This window comes from Triticum urartu, chromosome 2 (assembly GCF_003073215.2).
Source record: "Triticum urartu cultivar G1812 chromosome 2, Tu2.1, whole genome shotgun sequence".
NCBI classification, from domain to species: Eukaryota; Viridiplantae; Streptophyta; class Magnoliopsida; order Poales; family Poaceae; genus Triticum; species Triticum urartu.
The window spans coordinates 674,005,811-674,026,845 of NC_053023.1; the positions used below are offsets into that span (position 1 = coordinate 674,005,811).

At 46.6% G+C, this 21,035-nt stretch overlaps 1 protein-coding gene across 1 annotated transcript; it reads right to left on the bottom strand.

The window, feature by feature from the left end:
- Window positions 1-236: 236 nt before the first annotated feature.
- Window positions 237-920, bottom strand: LOC125534676. The gene has a single exon (XM_048697834.1). The coding sequence runs from the start codon at window positions 918-920 to the stop codon at window positions 237-239; it is 684 nt and encodes a 227-aa protein (XP_048553791.1).
- Between the last annotated feature and the right edge of the window lie 20,115 nt (window positions 921-21,035).

Sequence of the window (21,035 nt, forward strand, 5' to 3'; positions counted from 1 at the left end):
ATCTGTACTGTGTTTATATTTTTCAATTCACGCCAATATATTCTAATAATAGAAAACTGCAACATTGCACTGGAAATAAACTTGTTCAGTAAGCAAACTACAAGGTTAACTATGACACAAGCAAATCTAAATTTAGAACAAGCAAATGGAAGTCTTGAGAGAAAGCAAATCTAACGGGAAATCTAGAATGGCATGAGCAATCTTCTAGTTACTTTTCTTGGCCGGGACCACCTGCTTCAGTAGTCGTAGTCGCCCCAGCACCTTGCGCGCTTCCTGGTCTGCTCCTTCTCGAGTTTTGCCCGGCGGAGGCCTTCCTGGATGATGGTGAGACGGCTCCATATCTCGTACGCAGTGTAAGCATCTTTTGCCGCGTACTCGATGTGCCTCATGGACAGGGGCATGCGCGCCCAGCGCTGGTGCTCTGCGTTGGTGAGCTTCTTCTTCATGCTATTGTAGTAGTCGTGGACAATGATGCCTGAGACATCCCCAAGGGAGTCCAGACGCTTGGTAGCTGTAGGCACTCTCCATTCCTTCTGGATGTCAACGAAGTGGGCGATCTCTAGTCCGATGCGCCCGAGCATCTCTATGTCGTCGTCAATGGAGAAGCCAGCAAACGTGTATCTGGGGTCGGTGAGGAAGTTGTCGAACCTGGTGCAGTTCTTGTCGGCGGCGCTCAGTTGGAAGAGCAACACCGGATGATCCTTGCCGACGGATAGCTGGACGAGGGCTGGTTTCTGATCTTCGCCAACGTCATTGGTGTACTCCACATCAACTCTGACGATCTTGTGGTGCTCGAATTCGAGGTGTCGCTCGTACTGCTCGATGGTGGTCGCTGCCTTGTGTAAGTCGTTGGTGTGGATCACGTGCAACTTGGTGTTGCCGTGGGCCTGCACCTCCTTGAATTCCTTGATGAATCCCATGGCCTGGAGCAGTTGGTCCTTCTGCAACCTAGTTTTTCATGGGGAACAATGAGTGGGAGCGCAATGGCGATTTCTGTTGTTTGTGTGTAAGAAGGCCGCAGCGGAAGTCTAAATTTAAGGGCGGGGAAGCGGCAAAGGAGTGCATGATCTCACTGTCGATGCGGTTGTGCACATCATGGGTTCTGGATCGTGGTTTCATCTCCCTGGTGGAGCGGTTGTGCACATCCTGAGTTTTTGATCGTGGTTTTTCTTTATAAAAATTAAAAATAAAATCAGCAGTTATGTTTTTAGCAACCGTCGTATCTCCAGCAATTCGGGGAGATGCTCGTTGTCTTGCGTAGTTTGCTGTGAAATGTTAACTTTTACAATTTATCTCGTGAGGCATGAGGGCAGTATGTAGAGGCACAAGTCTCTGACCAAGAGAAGCATGCTTGAAGTGGCTGGTTTAACTATCAGACACACGGGCGTGGTACATTCATTGGGAGTGGCAACTGTCTTCAGTGATACATTCGCTGGTAGGAGCAGTGCTGTGTTTCTTCAGAGGTACTGTTGCAGCTGACGCTACGAGATGGACAGAAAGAACCAGAAGCAACGACAGGCGTGGATATGCAGCTGCAAGAAGCACTTATACAACAAGAGGTGCAAGTAGAGGCATAGATATGATGCTACGTCAGACACATAAATGAAGTTACGTGGTTCACGGACGTCAATTCGTGCTATGCTGCGATGTGAGGCACGGGCACGAAAAAAAAGCCGTGCACTCAACTACATGCGCAAGAAGCCACAGATGTGTTCCTGAGAAGCACCGGCCTCCATGGTTTTGCCGCAAGGTGTGATTCGACATTTATCCAGGGCATTCCGGGTTTTACAAGTGTAGGAATAATCGTTTTACACTTATATGTTCTATGGCAGAGGCACGACAATTACTCTTGTGACGAAAGAATGAACGTCGTATACGTCGAATGTACGTGACGTGAGGATTGACAATAGGCGTCCGTTTACTGTTTTTCCGGAATGTTTTTCAATTAACTTTGAGAGGCATGAATGTGACGACGGAACACGCACGGTCATGTCTGAAATAGTGGCAAGGTGGTCCCTAATGTGTCCTGAATGTATCACCTGTAATGCTGCACTCTTACAAGAACCGTCGTTATTCTTGCAGAGGCACGGACGTGAGAGTCATGAATGTGTCGACTCAATAGGCACGGTGATGTCTGAAATAGTTGCAAGTACGAGATGGGCAGAAACAACGAGAAGAAACTAGGGGCATAGGCATGCAGCTGCAAAACGCACTTATACAGCGAGTAGCACAGCTAGAGGCACAGGAACGATGCTACGTGAGGCATGGATGTTTAAGGTGACTGAGGCATATGGGAAGGCGCTAGGTTTTTAGGAGAAGTGTTGTGCGGTTGACAGAGGTGTATGCTTGAGCTCATCGCAACAAACTACTTGGCATGACGCTATTCTGCGGAGCACCATAGTGAAAAATATGTATACTACTGATGTGCGGAGCTAGCAACGTCACTAAACTATTCTAAAACATACTTCACCACAGCCATTCATTCTCCATTATTATTCAGCGAATCCCTTTATTATTATCAGAGATAAATAAACTAACCCACATAAGTGTTTCACCTTCTTTGACAGGGAATTTTCACCACCGTCCTCTTGGACGTAACTATATGCTCAGTTACATACCATGAAACAACTAAATAACAAAACTGATGTGTACAGGCTGTTCAAAAAACAGACATAAATTACTGAACTAGGAAGCATAGCCACCGGCAACGCTCTATCAGGAAAGATCGTTGATTATCATCCGCAGCAGCTTCATGTTTCCCAATGTTGGCCACCGCTTTTCAATTGTGACAAGGACAATTGAACCAACCTTTAGCTGAGCTTCCCGGGCAAAATCTGAAAAACCGGTCACCTCCATTCTGCCGTCAGCTCGTATGGAGTACGTTGTGCTCATGTCTATTGCATCATACATCTCTGTTAGGCTGATACCACCGTTTTGAGGTAGATATCCCAGGTTCATCTTTAGAAGCCTCACAACGGCAGATGGGATTCTCTGCAGATTGTACCGATATTAGTAGATAAAATCAATGTACAAGGACATAAAACATCGAAAATAGCAAACAAAACCATGGCAGTGGATCAAAACAAATATTAAATGACTAACCAGACAACCATTTATGACATTGGTGACGTTTAGACGCTGCACAAAGGGTATGGTGGGGAAGTCGTCAGACTCAAACACATGGTATATCATTTGTCCTAACTGTCTGTATAAGAGGTTAACGCCTCGACCGAACACTGTTTTCCCAATGTACTCCCTCTCCGAGTCATTTAGAAAATCAAGAGCTGCATGGAACAAAATAACTCATTTTCAAACAAATTTGTTTAAACAGATGAACTCGGTATTTAAGTTTAAAATGAATGGTTAAATTCAATGCATGTGATCAAGTTGGGATGATAATCAACAGAATTGCATAAAATGTTTTCAAAATAACTTTGACTGTAAGTATGTCATTAATTTAGTGGACAGGGGTAGGAGTACCAAATTACGCTGATAAACATAGTTGATAAAACAGGATGGAAGTTTGTGCACTTACCTAGTGATGGTTTGGGGAGGGGCCTGTGACCTCCTCGGGAATCACTGAGTCTCAGATCTATCTCAATGGACAGACTCCCAATATCCAGGTTTATGATGATTAGATCCCGATAATGAAGATCGTAGTCACTAATTAACTTTTCCCAGCCAGGTCCATGAATTTTAGACCGGTTAGGTTCATCGGTGATGTAGATCTCATATGACAGATCCTCGTTGGTGATCAGTACTGGATTTCTTTGTTTTCCTTCTTCTTGAAATGCTTCCTCTTTCCACCGATAGATTGAAGAAGTGGCTTGCTGCCTGCAGTAGCATGGCACATACTGCGCAGGAAAAAAAAAATCTTACCAGGCATGTATAACCAAGACAGATAGCGCTTATCATATATGTACCAATTGTTTTCAACAGGTTGCTATTTGATAAAACAAGGTACATCAAAAATTGAAAACATATCATTAAATGCTTAAATGTAGGCATTCCATTCAAACAATATGGTAGAAACTTTTATTTCCTTCATCAGAAAGATACACTAGTTGGTAGTAACTGATGGGCAGCATGTGGTGGCAGACATTTCTCCTTACCAGGCATGTCTTGAAGCATCGAGGAAGATGCACTGTTATCGCGCTGTGAAGAACGCCTGACTCCAGTCCGGAGCAACCGAGGTTGGTACATATATCACAGCACATGGTTTCCCCTGTAATACATTGCAAAAAAAACGTTTATATGAAATTCTCAACACAAGGAAAATTTCATTATCTTGAAAAACTATTCGGCTAAATCGGCATTTCTACATAAATAGTCGTTCACAAGCAATTTCCTAAAAAGGATTTCTGCTGCTTGGTTTTAAAAGCAGCTTTAGCAAAGGTATATTTCAAGACAAGACAGGCAAAAAGGAAAAACAATAGTCTATCATCAGGCGTCTCAAATGACTGTTTGTAACATTAAAATTATATGTAAATTGGTCGGAGCTGCACCCAGCAACAACGTCATCCACGACCATACGCCACCGTCGCCGACGCCAACCATCGGAACATGTGTGGCTAGGTGGTATTTGAAACGGGTGATCTATCAACGTTAACCCTGCCTCCAGCGTACAGTACCCCAAACGCTATCTTCAAGCACAGACCCCGATTCCCAGTTAACAGCACCCCAAACGCCGACCTCTAGCACGCTGTGGCCGGTTAAGCAATAGAGCTCAACGTCTGGCCACTCGCTTGGACTTCCGGCCACTGCCGTTGTTTGCAAGACCTAACGGGCTTCAATTTAAACTACCAACCTCCCTCGACGAAGTTCATCGCTCACCTGTGACTTGGACACCGCAGGTCGCTGCAGCTCATAGCGTTCTCAAGCACAAACGCCGACTTCGAATAAACTCCGCCCTTAAGAGGCACGGGTCCTGTACAGGTTCGCCCTCGTAATGCGTTGATTTGGTCTAGATCACAACGAATTCCCAGGCAACTCCTAGCATAACAGCGTAGATGCGTCGCTTTCAATCACGGAGAGACGAAACCAATAGAGAGGAAAACTAATCGTAGCGAAAAATTCACATAGAAATTAAGAAAAATGGACTAACCCTGGATCTAGAGGGAGAATCGAGAGAGAAGAGACGATGAACGCTACAGCGGGTGAGTGGGAGGGGGCGGTCTGGGTTGGCACAAAGCAGAGCAGACAGTTATAATACGCGCCTGCTCACTGGCATGGGGCTATAGGCTTATTATAGGATCATAGAGGCACGCACGGACGGCCCCAACACGCACAGACTTACAAGCATATAAGGCACAGTTTTGTTTCTGTTTTCAAAATTTTCTCAGTGGGGCGTTCACTGAGACAGGTTGTGCACGTCCATGACGCATGACCATGCTTCTGTTTTCTGAAGTATTTTTCCCTAGTACGGTCTCTTCGAGAGAGAGGGACGTGAAGCCACGGTGCGCATCGTCCTGTAAGGATAAGAATGAGACGCACAGAAAGGCCTCTATGTTCTAAATGTACGTGCGGACGACGCACAGGCGTCTTTTGTGTTCTCCTAGTTGTTTTCGCATGACATGGCCATTCCTAGTTGTGTTCTCCTAGTTGATTTCGCATGACACGGCCATTGCTAGTCGTGTTCTCCTAGTTGTTTTCGCATGACACGTCCATTCCTAGTTGTGTTCTCCTAGTTGTTTTCGCATGACACAGCCACTCCAAGGGACAGTGGAGTGAAGCCACAGTGCGCACGGTTATCCAAGGAGAAAATGCAGTGAAGTGCCTCAGTTTTCGTAACACTTTAAGTTACTTGTTCACTGAGAGAGGCACGGGTGTATGTTTAAATGACGCAAAAGACCGTGCTACTATTTTCCGAAATGTTCATTTCTGACATGGTCTCTCGGAGGGACACGATGTCTACAATTAAAAGGGGCACGCAATCTTTCGGTTTGACAAATTCTTCGGATGCATCAGTTTTGTTCAATATGATAATGAGAAATGGAAACCCAACATCTAAAAAGTGATTGGAGGTTCGTTGCTAACCTTAAGTCATTATCACAGCATTCCAAATGTTTTTAGAGACGTGTTCACACGGACGTATGATTTTCACAACCTCTTGATGCACGTTCGTTTCCCGTGGGGTGCACGAGACGTCCTTCGGAGAGGCGTGGTTGGAGCAGTTGCAGGTTTGCAGTGGACGCATGTTGCTTTTAAAAGACAGAATTTCATGCCAAGCAACTAAGATAAACAAGAGGATACTAGTTTGATTTTTGAGCATATGTGTGAGCTGATTTCTTTTATCATAGGGTCCAGAAACATATGATCGATATTGAAAACAGAAAGCATGTACATAATTGCTTGACCATGTTTACACAATGCACTCATTCAATATAGCATGTACATCTCTTCAGACCTATTTTTCAGCATCCACAGTTGAATGGATCTGGCAAATCCAGATATTCAACACCTGTGTTTTTTAAGTCCATGTGCATGTGCTCGCAAGTTGTTGTTAATTTAAGCTCTGCGCAATTAGAAGCCCTTTTGTCCATCTGCAGTACCTCTTCTTGCCGTTTGTAAAATTCACGAGTGAAATCTCTGCGCAGGCCAAACTTAAGCCTGATGGTCAGTAGCATCCTAGCATTGAGAATAAAGAATGTCACAAATTCAGTGTTTGCATCTGTGACATCATAGTCTTCTAGCGTTAATGTCCTCAAACAAATGTCGTGATTATTGAGAAACACCCGCTGCTTTTGGCGCCATTCATTTGTTATACCTCTTTGATCCCATCCTCCTCCCTAAACTCACGGGAAGAGCAAAGTTAAGAGTTAGTGCCAGTATATTATGCATATTTTGCGTGGGCTTTCAGCGTGTGTGAAATCATCACCTCGATAAACAAGTTTTGCAAGCATTGAAAGCATCCCAGCAAGTCAACAATCTCATCCAGATTAAAGCATGTCTGTGAGATAAACAAGGTCTTGACGGAATACAGCACCGCGTGTAGGCTACTTATGCAAAGACCCTTCATTGAGCACATAACGTTATATTATTAGCCCGTGGATGTGAATCTCAAGTGCTTTTGAATAACGCAGGTCAAAGTAACGTGCAGAGGAAGTACCTGAATAACTGTAGTCCCAATGACGATATTTGTTTCGTTGGGTAATTCAGAATTTTTTCCCAGTGTGTCCAACATAGGTGCGGACAAAACTGTTATCTGTAGTTGTGCATCTACAGAATCATGTAGCAGTCTCCGGAGGGAAGGCGCATCCTCAATGGTCAGTTTTCCTCCGTTGGAACGAATGCCAATGCTTACAAGCCTAGCTGAGTTTATTCGTAGACAGCATAATTTCTTGTTGCAAACAAGCAGCAGGCACTCCAAGGCAGGGCAACCGTGGTGGATGAACTTCTCCAAGGAGACATCCGATATATAAACCTCCACCAGCGAAAGTCTCCTGAGCAGTGGGAGGCAAAGCATTTCTACAAGATTGTGTTCTAGTTTGCACATGGCGAAGGTGATGGTGTGGAGAGACGAGGGAAATATCGAGATGGATACCGGTGGCAACGGCATATAAGAAGGGATTCTGCGTGCTTGCCTGGGCACTGGGTAGAAGAATTTTGGGAATATATGATAGAACTCTAAAACCTGGAGTTAGTCCAGATTCCGAGTCAGGAACAACTCATCGACGCCACAAGGTTTGCACTGGAGGTAGCTTGTCGGGATGCAGAGGCGGCGAATCGGGCCCTTGTGATCGGAGAGGATAGATACAGGAAGACTGAAGCCATCAGCGACAGATTCTCCGCAGCAGTTGCAACAAAGATGTCGGCAGTGAGTTCCGACGTATGTTTCCTGGACGATTTGCTTTCCTGGGAGAACACGGATGATTTGGCAATAGATTTTTTCCAGAGATCTGGTAGAACGAGTATCAAGGATCACACGAAAGTTGAGATCGAGTGGTGCGGTGCACCATATGCGGCGCCACCGAGATGCGAGAACTTGTGTGCGCATGCCTTCCTTTATGGGCAGACGAGAGATGATCTCACCGAGGATGGCGTCAGGAAGATCGCTGATGCAGTCCGGACCAGACTCAACATGGTTCTCGGATCCAATGGGCGAGCCACAGCCGCTCCTCTTAACGAGCTTAGAGGGCACGGGGACAGCGGCGAACCTCGTCTTCTTGTTGCTAGAGGCACGCTTCTTCATCTCCATTGCCAAGCTCGTGCCGCCTCCCTTGCAGGTCTCTGTGCGGTGGATCTGGGAAAAGGGTTAGGGTTTCACGATCCATAAAGACGACAATATATATACGTACCTAATCTAGAAGATTTTGACAGACGTGGTGGAATTGTCACGGCGTGGACAGACGTGCGTCTTCACGAGGCACGGGTATCAACTGTCCAGATACACAGAAGTTTGGCGGGGGAGGCATGTGTCCGAATACTCAGTTAAAAACGCACGGTTGCGCGGTCTGTAGAGACAAGGGGGTGTGGCGCCACGACACGGGGGCAAATCTCATTTGAGGCACGTGCGTGCAGGCGGTGGAGGCATCTAATTGCAGTCTATACAAGCACGGACCTCATTGAAGCCTCCACAGAGCCAGCTATCAATTCCCTGGATGCACAAAAAGTGTGGTGCCAGAGGCATGCCTGCGAACACTCAGGTGAAAAGACACGTTTGTGAAGTATCTGGATCCACGGCGGTGTGTCTCCAGCGGAACGTAAAAGCCATGGCTCGTGGCACGTGAGGCACAAGGGTGTAGGCTCCGGAGGCACCAAAGTCTAGCCTCTACAGGCACGTATGATCGTCAACCCTCCGAATGCACAAAATTTCGATGGCAGAGGCATGGATCAGAATACTCAGCTATGGAGGCATGGGTGTGTATTCTCTGCAATCACAAGGGTCACGGCAAGTGTCATGTGAGGCACGTGTATTGAAACACCAGAGGCGCGGAAATGAAGCCTCTTAGGCACGAGTGTCAGCCTAATGGATGCACAAAAGTGTGGTGGCAGAGGCATGGGTGAGAATGCTCTGCTGGAGAGGCACCGTTGTGAGCTCTCTGGACCCGCGGGCATCTGGCTCCACGGGCACCTAACAGCCACGGCTTATGTCAGCTATGGAGGCACGTAGATGCAGAAAAGTGCCTGACTCAGCATAAACCCTCTCTGGGTGCAGAAAACTGTGAGCAGAAGGCGCCGAAGTAAGGGCTCTACATGCACGTGTGCCAACCTTCTTAATACACAGTTAGAAAACCACGGTTGTGAAGTTTCTAGACAAAGTGTGACCTTAACACGAAGAACAGCCGTCATGTCACGAGACACACGGTTTTATTGGCCTACCAATCACGGACTTGCTTCGGTATTGGAAAGGTTCCCACTGACGATTTCATTATCAGTGGGAACATCGTACTATACTAACAAAGAATCAGTGTCGTGATGGTAAAATACTCAGAATCTTTCCGCTGAAACATTGACGTTTGCACAGTTACAACACTTTCGTTTGCACAGTTACAACACTTTATAATCAAGGATTGTTATGGCAAGCTTACAGACGGTACAAAATATTACAAGGGTTGTCTGTTCATGTTCAGATGAAACACACGTTCAAAAGGGTGCAACAACATGTAACCCTGCAAGCTTGGACAACTTACTCCAGCTCTGTGTTCAGCAGTCACATCTGAATGGGTCCGTCAAATCCAGGTATTCAACACGCATGAGTTTTAAATAAAAGAACCGGTGCTTGCACGCTCCTGATAATATAAGGCGAGCACGTTCAGAAGCCTTTTTGTGCCACAAAAGATCCTTTTGATGCTTTTCGTAAAATTCTTCTGTGAAGTCTTGGTGGTAGCGATAGTTAAGCCTCATGGTCTCAAGCTTGCTTGCTCTCAGAACAAAGAATCTCACAAATTCAATGTTTACCAAGCAGGGTTCATAGTCATCCAGCGTTACTGTCTTCAGATGAAAGTCATCTTGTTTGACAGATGGTCGGTGCCTACGACGCCATGTATTTGTTTCTCCGCAACAGAGTCCTCCCTAGATGTACATGAAGAATGAAAATACTTAAGCTCTAAAAACAGAGATTCTGTCGAAAGAGCATCCAGTGTAAGGTATTTATTGGATTCTCTGTAGATACGGGTGTATGAAATACTAAAACATGTCTAGCCATGGGTGTATCAATTTACAGGCGAATGTAAGACAAGCCTTTTAAGACATACAATAGAAGTAGTACAGTTTGCATGTTATGGGCTTTCAATGTGTGTGAGAATCATCACCTCGATAAACAAGTTCTCAAGGCTTCGAAAGCATTGCATCAGGGAAACGGCCACGTCCACTTCAAAACACATCTTGATGAGCAAAGTCTTGACCGTTTGAAGCACCGTTGTCAGGCTGACTGCCGACAAACCCTACATGGTGCACGCACAACATTTCAAAAATTGAACAAAAGGTTCTATTACCTTTAATTTGTTTACTCGGACAAATGCAACTGAAAACTAGGTACCTGGATAATTGTAGGGTTACGCGTGACCTTGGATTCAGAGAAAAAATCATGGAATTTGCCCACAGTCTCTAGTTTAGGTGCAGACATGATAGTTATCTGCAAGTTGCTGCTGAGAATATCGTTAAGAAACCGCTGAAGTGACAGGGCATCCTCTATAACAAGTTCGCCATGTCCACAGCGAATTGCAATGCTTACAAGGTTACGTGAGTTTATTCTTATGCAGCGGCTTTCCATATTCCAAGTAAGCAGTAGGCACTGGAGTGCGGGGCAACTAGAGTGGATGATACTTTCAAGCGAGATGTCGGATATACCAACGTCCACTAGTGAAAGTCTCTTGAGCAGTGGTAGTTTAAGAGCCTGAACGTAACTGTCTGTTATTTGGCAAAGAGCAAAGGTGGTGGTGTGTAGGGAGGAAGCCGGTGCAAAGGGCGCAGATGATGGGTGTGTGAGTGGTCGTACGACACACTCTCTCACGAAATCTGGGAACATGTAATAGAACTCGAGCACCTGGAGATTGTTCAGTTTGGATGATTTCAACCAGGCGTCGACGCCGGAGGGTCTGGATTGGAGGTAGCACGCCGGTATGCAGAGACGGTGAACTGCGCCCACATGGGCGGAGAGGATGGCATCCGGAAGGGTGGTATCGTCAGTGCCAGATTTGCAAGGGCACCGAGTTCCGAAGTGCCTTTCGCGGGCGAGCTCCCAGGTAGGAGGCGCCATACAGATTTTCTCGATATGAACTGTTTCTAGAGGCTAAAAAAGACGAGCAACAGGGATCTCACGGCAGTCAAGATTCAGAGGAGCGGTGGGCCATAAAGGACGCCATCGACGAGCGAGGATGCGAGTACGGATGCTTTCCCTAATGGGAAGACGAGAGATGATCTCACCTAGGATGACTGATAACCCACAAGTATAGGGGATCGCAACAGCTTTCGAGGGTAGAGTATTCAACCCAAATTTATTGATTCGACACAAGGGGAGCCAACGAATATTCTCAAGTATTAGCAGCTGAGTTGTCAATTCAACCACACCTGGAAACTTAGTATCTGCTGCAAAGTGTTTAGTAGCAAAGTAATATGATAGTGGTGGTAGCAGCAACAAAAGTAAAGACATCAAAAGTAATGTTTTCGGTATTTTGTAGTGGTTGTAACAGTAGCAGCGAGAAAGTAAATAAGCGTAAACCAGTATATGGAAAATTCATAGGCACCGGATCAGTGATGGATAATTATGCCGGATGCGGTTCATCATGTAACAGTCATAACATAGGGTGACACGGGACTAGCTCCAATTCATCAATGTAATCTAGGCATGTATTCCGTATATAGTCATACGTGCTTATGGAAAAGAACTTGCATGACATCTTTTGTCCTACCCTCCCGTGGCAGCGGGGTCCTATTGGAAACTAAGGGATATTAAGGCCTCCTTTTAATAGAGAACCGGAACAAAGAATTGGCACATAGTGAATACATGAACTCCTCAAACTATGGTCATCACCGGGAGTGGTCCCGATTATTGTCACTTTGGGGTTGCCGGATCATAACACATAGTAGGTGACTATAGACTTGCAAGATAGGATCAAGAACTCACATATATTCATGAAAGCATAATAGGTTCAGATCTGAAATCATGGCACTCGGGCCCTGGTGACAAGCATTAAGCATAGCAAAGTCATAGCAACATCAATCTCAGAACATAATGGATACTAGGGATCAAACCCTAACAAAACTAACTCGATTACATGATAAATCTCATCCAACCCATCACCGTCCAGCAAGCCTATGATGGAATTACTCACGCACGGCGGTGAGCATCATGAAATTGGTGATGGAGGATGGTTGATGATGACGACGGTGACGAATCCCCCTCTCCGGAGCCCCGAACGGACTCCAGATCAGCCCTCCCGAGAGGTTTTAGGGCTTGGCGGCGGCTCCGTATCGTAAAACGTGATGATTTCTTCTCCCTGATTTTTTCTCTCCGAAAGCAAATATATAGAGTTGGAGTTGGCGTCGGAGGGTTTTCAAGGGGCCCACGAGGTAGGGGGCGCGCCCTAGGGGGGGCCGCCCCCCACCCTCGTGAGAAGGGTGTGGGCCCCCTGGTCTTCATCTTTGGCGAGGATTTTTATTGTTTTTTCTAAGATGTTCCGTGGAGTTTCAAGACATTCTGAGAATATTTGTTTTCTGCACATAAAACAACACCATGGCAATTCTGCTGAAAACAGCGTCAGTCCGGGTTAGTTCCATTCAAATCATACAAGTTAGAGTCCAAAACAAGGGCAAAAGTGTTTGGAAAAGTAGATACGACGGAGACATATCAATGATGTCCGGGAGATCGCTGATGCGGTCCGGACGAGTTTTTTTTCCCGTGCTCCTCAGATCCGGTGGGAGGACCCTCACCGGTCCCCACCGGTACCGCCAAACACCCATAGGAATGCGTCGTTGGTGGCACGAGCCTTGTCCTCTTGGTACTAGAGGCGTCGGACTCCATGTAGGAGCGATGGACCCGGTGGATCTGGAAAGACGGTTTGGAGGACGGAGGTGTTGCAAAACACCATTTATCAAAAAAGTAGTATTTTTTAAGTGATGTCGTTGCGAGAACAGTGACATCGGACAGTGGCAACAACCAGTAATCCATGCCTCCACTTGATTCACGCACATACCTCTCCGAGCAGCGTGTCACTACAAACATACTAAGCACGGATGCACGATCGCAACTCTTCTTTTTGACATGGGAGGCACGACCGCACGATTGACTCGTTTAGAGTTAATATGTTCTTTGTAGAATGGAGGAAGCACCGTGTCGACTGTGCAAGTCACGGTGCCGGACCAGCCTTTGTACTGCCACGCTGTTCGGCATCTACTTCCACCCTACTTTTGTTTTTGCAGCGGTAACAATTTATATGAACCTTCCGACAGTTCATTATTTTTTTATTATTTCTATTTCCACTAATGCATTATGTTTGTTATTTGTTTTTATCTTGCACATATCGTCCTATGCAATGCGAGATTAGCATTCAATGAGCTCGTCGGAGACACCGTGACCTTCGACGCTCTTGGGGGGCGTACACTATGCAGGTCGATAAGGGGCGAACGATAACCCAGATTGGAGGAGATGAATGGGATCACTTCATCGCCCGCTTGCATCTTAGTGGGGGTGAATTTATTAGCTTCTCCTTCAGAGCAGAAAGGCCCAGGATTTCTGTTATCTATCTGAATTTGATTTCTGATAGTGTGGATGAAGTTCATGAGGAGGACGATGGTGAGGATTCAGATGATGATGAGAACCCACTTGATGAAGCACTCTATGCCCAAAGACTGAGGCTGAGCGATGATGAAATGTGCAACCTCTGGGACATGCTTCCGCTACGTGAAGACTACGTCGGGATGCCATTCGTGACACGCCTCACAAGGACGAATGTTAAATAGCATCTCATAGTATGTTACTTACTGTGGTAATTACACGATATGCATGCTTAATAAGTGTACTAGTTGATATGATATGCATGTTGTACTACTGTGATATATCCTTATGTAGTGTAGTAATATGCGATGATGTGGTTAGTGTATGTAGCAAACTAATGATATGCTTAATTACTGTAGTAATTTGATGATCAGCGTCTAGTGTAGTGATGTGATGATATATATGCTCAGTGTTGAATCCAATGATATATGTGTCTTCAAGTGTATGATTTGCTGATAATTGCACATGACATGCTCATATATCATACCAACTATTTTCAGAAATTACATAAGAGGTTATCTGTTAGTTGTGGCATCGAGACGCATGAAGAAGGCATGTCTACTAGACTACGCCTTACCAGAACGGGCTCCATCACCACCTGTGCCTACGCAGTGGACACGGACGGTCGCACTGTCTTCAACCGGGCGGGGTGGAAGAAGTTCCTTCATGGCAAGAATCTTCGGGTAGGTCAGGGCATCCTACTCACTGTTGCGAACACCCGTCGTCGTGACTTGAGGATGATGATCACCATCAACCTCATTTAGAATTGGCTGGGCCATGTTTCGATGTGAAATGAACTTGGTATGTTAGCTCCTGTTTCCAAGTACTTGCTGTGTATTACCATACCTATCTATCTATATCTATCTAGGTTCAATAAATAGGCCGTGTATCGCTGTGAAATGAACTTGTTATGTTTCGGGCTTGTTTTGCTGTTGCCCCAGCGGTTCTTTGAAACTGTCTTGACTTGTTTTTGGATGCTTGGTGTTGTTGCTTTATTTGAGACTTCCATCAATCCTATTGATGAGAAGGCGAAGGCGAAGCTCGCCCTTCAGTACGACACATACGTTATGACAAGCTCAAGCTGGACACAGGCACGGGCATGAAGCGCTCAAAGGCATGGTCGGTAGTATTATTACATGGACTCACGCTAGCCTGTGACTCTATCAGACGGAGATGCACATGCGTTTGGCCCACATAGCCGAACCTCTGTCTTACGCAAAGGCATCGTGTGGTATTATATAGAGTCATTTTCGCTTGTGTCTGTTTTCCAAATGATTCTGTCGACTCGTTTAGACAAAGAGGCACGGGTGAGAAGCCCATCGAGGCATACTTTAGTATTAGAGAGAGTCACGTTTGTGCGTTTGTTGCGTAAACCGAACAGAACTGGGTTCTGATATGAACACTCGTTGTTTACTTTGTGAGGCAATGAGTGGCAGATTAGGGAGACGTTGTTTTTGAACCTTTGTCTTATGCACAGCCACAGGCATTTTCTCTGTGAGGCACGGAATGGCCTATGCGAGGGGCGCTGTTTTTAAAATCTTATTTCCTTGTATTTAAAAGCACGGACGTGAACTCCCTACGGAAACGGTTCTGTATTAAGTTTTGTCATCCTTCTTTCTTGATGTTACATATATTATTCGATATAAAAGCCGTAGACGTTCGTGGCTACCTATATTTCCTTGTATTTAAAAGATAGCGACGACACGCTTTTAAACAAAGCACAAGCACAGTGGTTCTACGACAAGCACGTCTCAATTTGCAGAAGCGACAGTGTCGTGATTCTACGGGACGCTATGTTCTAGGCTGTGCTCCATGTTTCCACCCAAACGTTCACCACAGGATCATGGACATATCCAGAGGAAGTGCCGTGCTGTGATAACAGACGCACAGTTTTATAGGTACAAGAGGCACGAGGAGGCATGTAGATTAACATCACCACAAATGAAACATGCGCACACATACAAAGAGATGCATAAAAAGTGGACTACAAGAGATAAACTAAGTTGGTAATACTAAACGACCGATGGTATTAATTAATAATGGAAATTAACGACAAGCATACAATATTAGAGTCAAATTCATAGTAGAGCACACACAATAAATAGAAGTCCTGATCATGATAGATCGACTGGGTCACTGGAAACTCAAAAGTAGTAGTAGCTAGCACAAATATATAGAACTTGCCTCCAAGCATGTGGGATGTGGCTTGCAGCAAATGAACGGAGAGCCAAGGCAAGGACCTAATCAAGGCACCCGGGCTTGTGCCCTTGATGGTCCAGAGGTTGGACGAGAAGTGGGGGCGGCGTCGGCGAGGTGGATGTGCTCCTGAACGAGCTTCACCAAAGTTTGCCTGTGGTCGAAGTAGGCCGCCATGCTCGACTCGTGGACGGCGCTGCAGCTGTCCTCGTAAACAATCTGTCCATAGATCTGGCTGAACTTGTCGATGTCATCATGCATGATGAGGCACTGCGCGCTGAGAGAGACCTCTAGGTGTTCCTCTGGCGGCGTCCCGACCGGGAGCTGCAGGGCCATCAGCGCGCGAAAGAGATCGTTCCCATGGAGGCCGGCGAGCCGAGTTGCGGAAGCCGAGGCGGAGGCTCGGTCTTTACGGAGGCGACGCATGGAATGGAGGCGAGCAGTCAGGTCCTTCACCTTGCTGTTGGCGAAGCTGAACTTGTGAATGAAGTCTTCCAGTGCACCCTTGAGCCAGGCGGCGAAGCTGGCGTCGAAGAAGGAACGCGCCGTGGCGGACATCAGCAGCCCCTGGAGGCGCTGCAGCGCGTTGGGCTGCGGGTTGCTCTCCCTGACCACCTCGATAAGACGTACGGTGGTCGCCTGAATCGCCTCCATCGCCGATCTCTCACCGTCTCGCTCTTGCTCTGATGGCCAGATACTTGGATCGGAGTAGAAGAAGATGGATGGTGACGCTTTTAAGCAAAGCACAAGCACAGCGGTTCCACGACAAGCACGTCTTGATTCACAGAAACAGCACTGTCATGTTTCTACAAGACACTATGTTCTAGAGTGGGAAGCATGTTTCCACCCAAAACGTTCAGCACAGAGTCACGGACATGCACAAAGGAAGTGCCGTGCAGTGATAACAGACGCATAGTCTTACAGGTACAAGAGGCACGCCCGCCTCTGTATTGTAAAATACCTCGGCTAATGAGTTATTTGGAGAGGCACGGCTGTAACATCACACGTGACTGTGTATTCCAGATGATTTTAGTCGCTCGCTCTATTCACAAAAGGAAATCCAAACATATAGACAGTGCACAAAAACATGAAAACTTGATAGTTTTTTGAGCTTGTAAGTTGCTTCACGGCTGAAGATCACAAAAACAAGTTCCTGACAACCTTACACACAATGGATAAAGTACAAGCTCGAAGTCCAAACTGGAAAGCACGCAACAACACCTATCTCTGACGTCCGGATAACCGTTTTCAACATCCACAGGTCAATGGATCCGGCAAATTCATGATTGGACACTGGTTTGTCCAGATGTGTACTTTTAAATCCAAGTTCATATGCCTACAATACCCTGACAATATAAGACGAGCACGTCTAGAAGCCTTGTTGCCCCATTGAAGCACCTCTTCTTGATGTTCATAAAATCCTTCAGTGATGTTGTCTGGGGGGGAGAAACTTGAGCCTCATAGTCGCTAACTCCTTTGCGTTCCGAACAAAGAACTTTGCAAATTCAATGTTTTTGTTGCAGTGTACATATTTTTCCAGCGTTACTGTCTTCAGGCGAATGTCATGCTGTTTCAGAAACACCCGGTGCTTGTGGCGCCACTTATTTGTTACACCTTCCTCGCGGCATACTCCTCCCTGAAAATGCATGAAGAGTGAGAATACTCGAGGAGTACAAAAGGAGGTAGAGGCCTCGAATATAGTACGTTGTGCATTGTATGTGCTTTCAATGTGTCTAGAAATCGTTACCTTGATAAACAGGTTCTCTAGGATAGGAAAGCATCGCATCAAGGCAACAACCTTGTTCAGATTTAATGACATGTGGATAAGCAGGGTCTTCACATATTGAACCACCATTGATAGGCTGACTACAGACAAAGCCTGCGACAAGCACATATCATAAAATTAGCTGGATAAAAGGTCGCGTGACATGAAACTTCGGCACTGCAAGGAATGCAAGTAAAGAGTATAGTGCAAAAGGTGAGCACCTCAATAACTGTAGAGCCAAAAACAATCTTGGATTCAGGAAATCCTTCATAAAAATTACCCAAACACTCAAGCTTAGGTGCATGAAAGACAGTTATCTGCAAGTGTCGGCTCTGAATATCGTGAATCAATCATTTAAGTGAGGGCGCATCCTCAACAACGAGTTCACCATTCTCACAAAGGATACAGTTGACTTCAACTTTGCCTGAGTTTATTATGATGCAGTGGTCCAAGTTACTGCAAACAAGCAGGAGCCACTCGAGGGCAGGGCAACCATGGCTGATTATGCTTTGCAGTGAGACGTCTGATATATCAACTTCCAAAAACGATACCCTCTTGAGGAGTGGAAGTTTAAATGATCATGCATACTTGTCAGGTATCTGGCAAAGAGCAAATGTGATGGTGTGCAGTGAGGAGGAAAACAGCAGTGTTGAAGTCGGCGGTGAGGGCGCAGATGAAGAGATTTCGTGTGGTAGTGTGATGGTTTTTCCAACAAAACCTGGGAACATTTAATAGAACTCGAGAACCTAGAGATTCTTCATTCTTGGGGATCGAAGCCAGGCGTCAACTGTAGAGGGTCTAAAGTGGAGGTAGCACGCCCTAATGCAGAGACGATGAACTGTGCCACCATGACCGGAGAGGATGGCTTCCGAAAGGCACGAACCATCAACGACAGGTTGAAAACTACACTGAGTTCCAAAATATCTAATGCGAATGACATCCTTACTGGGGAGCATGGACAATACGTCTATATGAACTGTTTCTAGGGGCTTAAAGAGACGTGGGACAGGGATCTCACTGCAGTCGAGATTTAGAGGAGCGATGCGCCATAAGGGATGCCATCGACGTGCGAGGATTTGAGTGCAAACGCCTTCCTTAGTGGACAGACGGGAGATCACCTCACCAAGGATGGCGTCCGGGAGGTCGCTGATGCGGTCGGGACCAGACTGCTCTTCTTGATGCTCGGATCTGGTAGGCGCATCCTCGTCGCTTCCAGCCGCTACCGCAAAACCACCAGAGGAAGGCGTCGCCGGTGGCGCGAGCCTCGCCATCTTGGTGCTCGGGGCACCAGAGTAGACCTCCATCTCTGTCTCCATTGCTGGGATCGCGCCGCCTGCGAGCGCTGCTATCTGTGGCATGGATCTGGACAGACGGTGGATCTGGAGAGATGGACTAGCCTGTCCATCCACGAAACGACTTAAATACGGGTCCAGATTAATTACTTCTTCTAGTATTTTTCTTTCTGACAGGAGGGCCCGGGTTAAGTACTACATGTAGCAAGTCAATGGTAGATGGGTGCTTGAAACATTAAATAAAACCACGACTTTCAAGGTACGAAGGCATGGGCTAGCACTCTCTGTAGCCACAGATATGTACGTTTGTGACTCTCTGTGTTTCAGTCACTAGGGTCACAGGCACAGGCGTCAAATCCACAAAGGCATCGTGTGCTATTATATAGTCATGTTCTCTTGTGTTTGTGTTCCGAATGATTCAGACGACTCGTTCAGATGGAGAGGCACGGACGAGAAGCCCATGGTAGCATACTTTAGTATTAGGCAGGGTCACAATCATGCGTTTATTGCGCATAGTCGATGATATTACATAGAGTCATGCTCGCCTATGAGACTCGACCAGACGGAGATGCACGACTGTCTAGCCCACGGAACTGAACCTTTGTCTTACGCACAGCCATGGGTGTTTACACTGTGAGGCACGGAATTGCCTATATGAGAGACGCTAATTTTAAAAGCTCATTTCCTTGAATTTAAAAGCATAGACATTAAGTCCATAGATACACGGTTCAGTACCGAGTTGCGTCATGCTTCTTTCTTGATAAAGACATCAACGTTCGTGGCTATCTGTGTTTCAGTGACAAGGGTCACAAGCACGGGCATACATCCCTCGAAGGCATGGCGTGCTATTATATATAGTCACGCACAAAGGTTTTCTGATCGTGTTCCGAATGAGTCGGTGGACTCGGTCAAAAGGAGAGACAAGGACGTCCAGCCAACTGAGGCATGGTTTGTTCCTACCCGGAGCGACGTTGGTGCGTTTATTACGAAAACCTAGTAGAATCGGGCGACTATCCTTGTTACAATTGTTTTCATTGTAAGATTTTTAACTCAAATGCACGAAAGGTAACTTTGTATGTTTAGTAGCGTCACGATCCTTTACGCACGAAGACGACTTTTTGTGTGTCTGTGTTCAGGTCATAGGCATGGTTGTCAAACTAACAAACACATGACCTGTAATTATCCAGAGTCACCTTGGTGTCTCTTTGTGTTCCAAATGCATCCATTGACTATGTTACCAGGACAGGCATGGTCGGGATGGCGATGGAGGCATGCTTGTGTTCTGTGCGGGGCCACGTTCGTCCGTTGATTGCGGAAACACAACGTTTCGGCGGGCGTCTCCACGTATTCGGGTGTGAACGCCACGTGGCGCCGCCACGGAAACCCAAGGGTCCGACGGACGTCTCCTCCGGTGACACCGGTCTGGATCGTCGCCAGAGGCCAGGGTCCGGCTATTTAAGGCGGACGAACGGCGTCTCGAAACCCTAGCCACACCCTCCTCTTTCTTGGACTGTCTAGATCCACCCCACAGATAGTGGTGCTCGCAGGCGGCGCGATCCCAGAAATGGAGACGGAGATGGAGGTCTACTCCTGTGCCCCGAACACCAAGAGGGCGAGGCTCGCGCGACCGGCGACGCCTTCCTCTGTTGGTTTGGCGGTAGCGGCTGGAAGCGGCGAGGGTGCGCCTACCGAATCCGAGGATCAAGAAGATCAGTCTGGTCCCAACTGCATCAGCGACCTACTGGACGGTGTCCTCGGTGAGGTCATATCCCGTCTGTCCACTAAGGAAGGCGCTCGCACTCAAATCCTCGCACGTCGGTGGCGCCTTGTTTGGCGCGCCGCTCCTCTGAATCTGGACTGCCGTGAGATCCCTGTCCCACATCTTTTTAACCCTCTAGATCAAGTACATTTCGAGTTGGTCACCGTGAACTCCGCCACACCGGAGGAACTCGTCCGCGTAACATACACTGGAACTTTTTTTAGAGGAGAACATGTCGGTGAAGATAATTCCTATGATGATTCGTACCTTCCAGAGGCCATCCTCTCCGGGCGTCAGAGTGCAGTT

Coding starts and splice junctions, on each gene's coding strand:
- LOC125534676 (XM_048697834.1), bottom strand. CDS start 920: ATGGGATTCATCAAGGAATTCAAGGAGGTGCAGGCCCACGGCAACACC.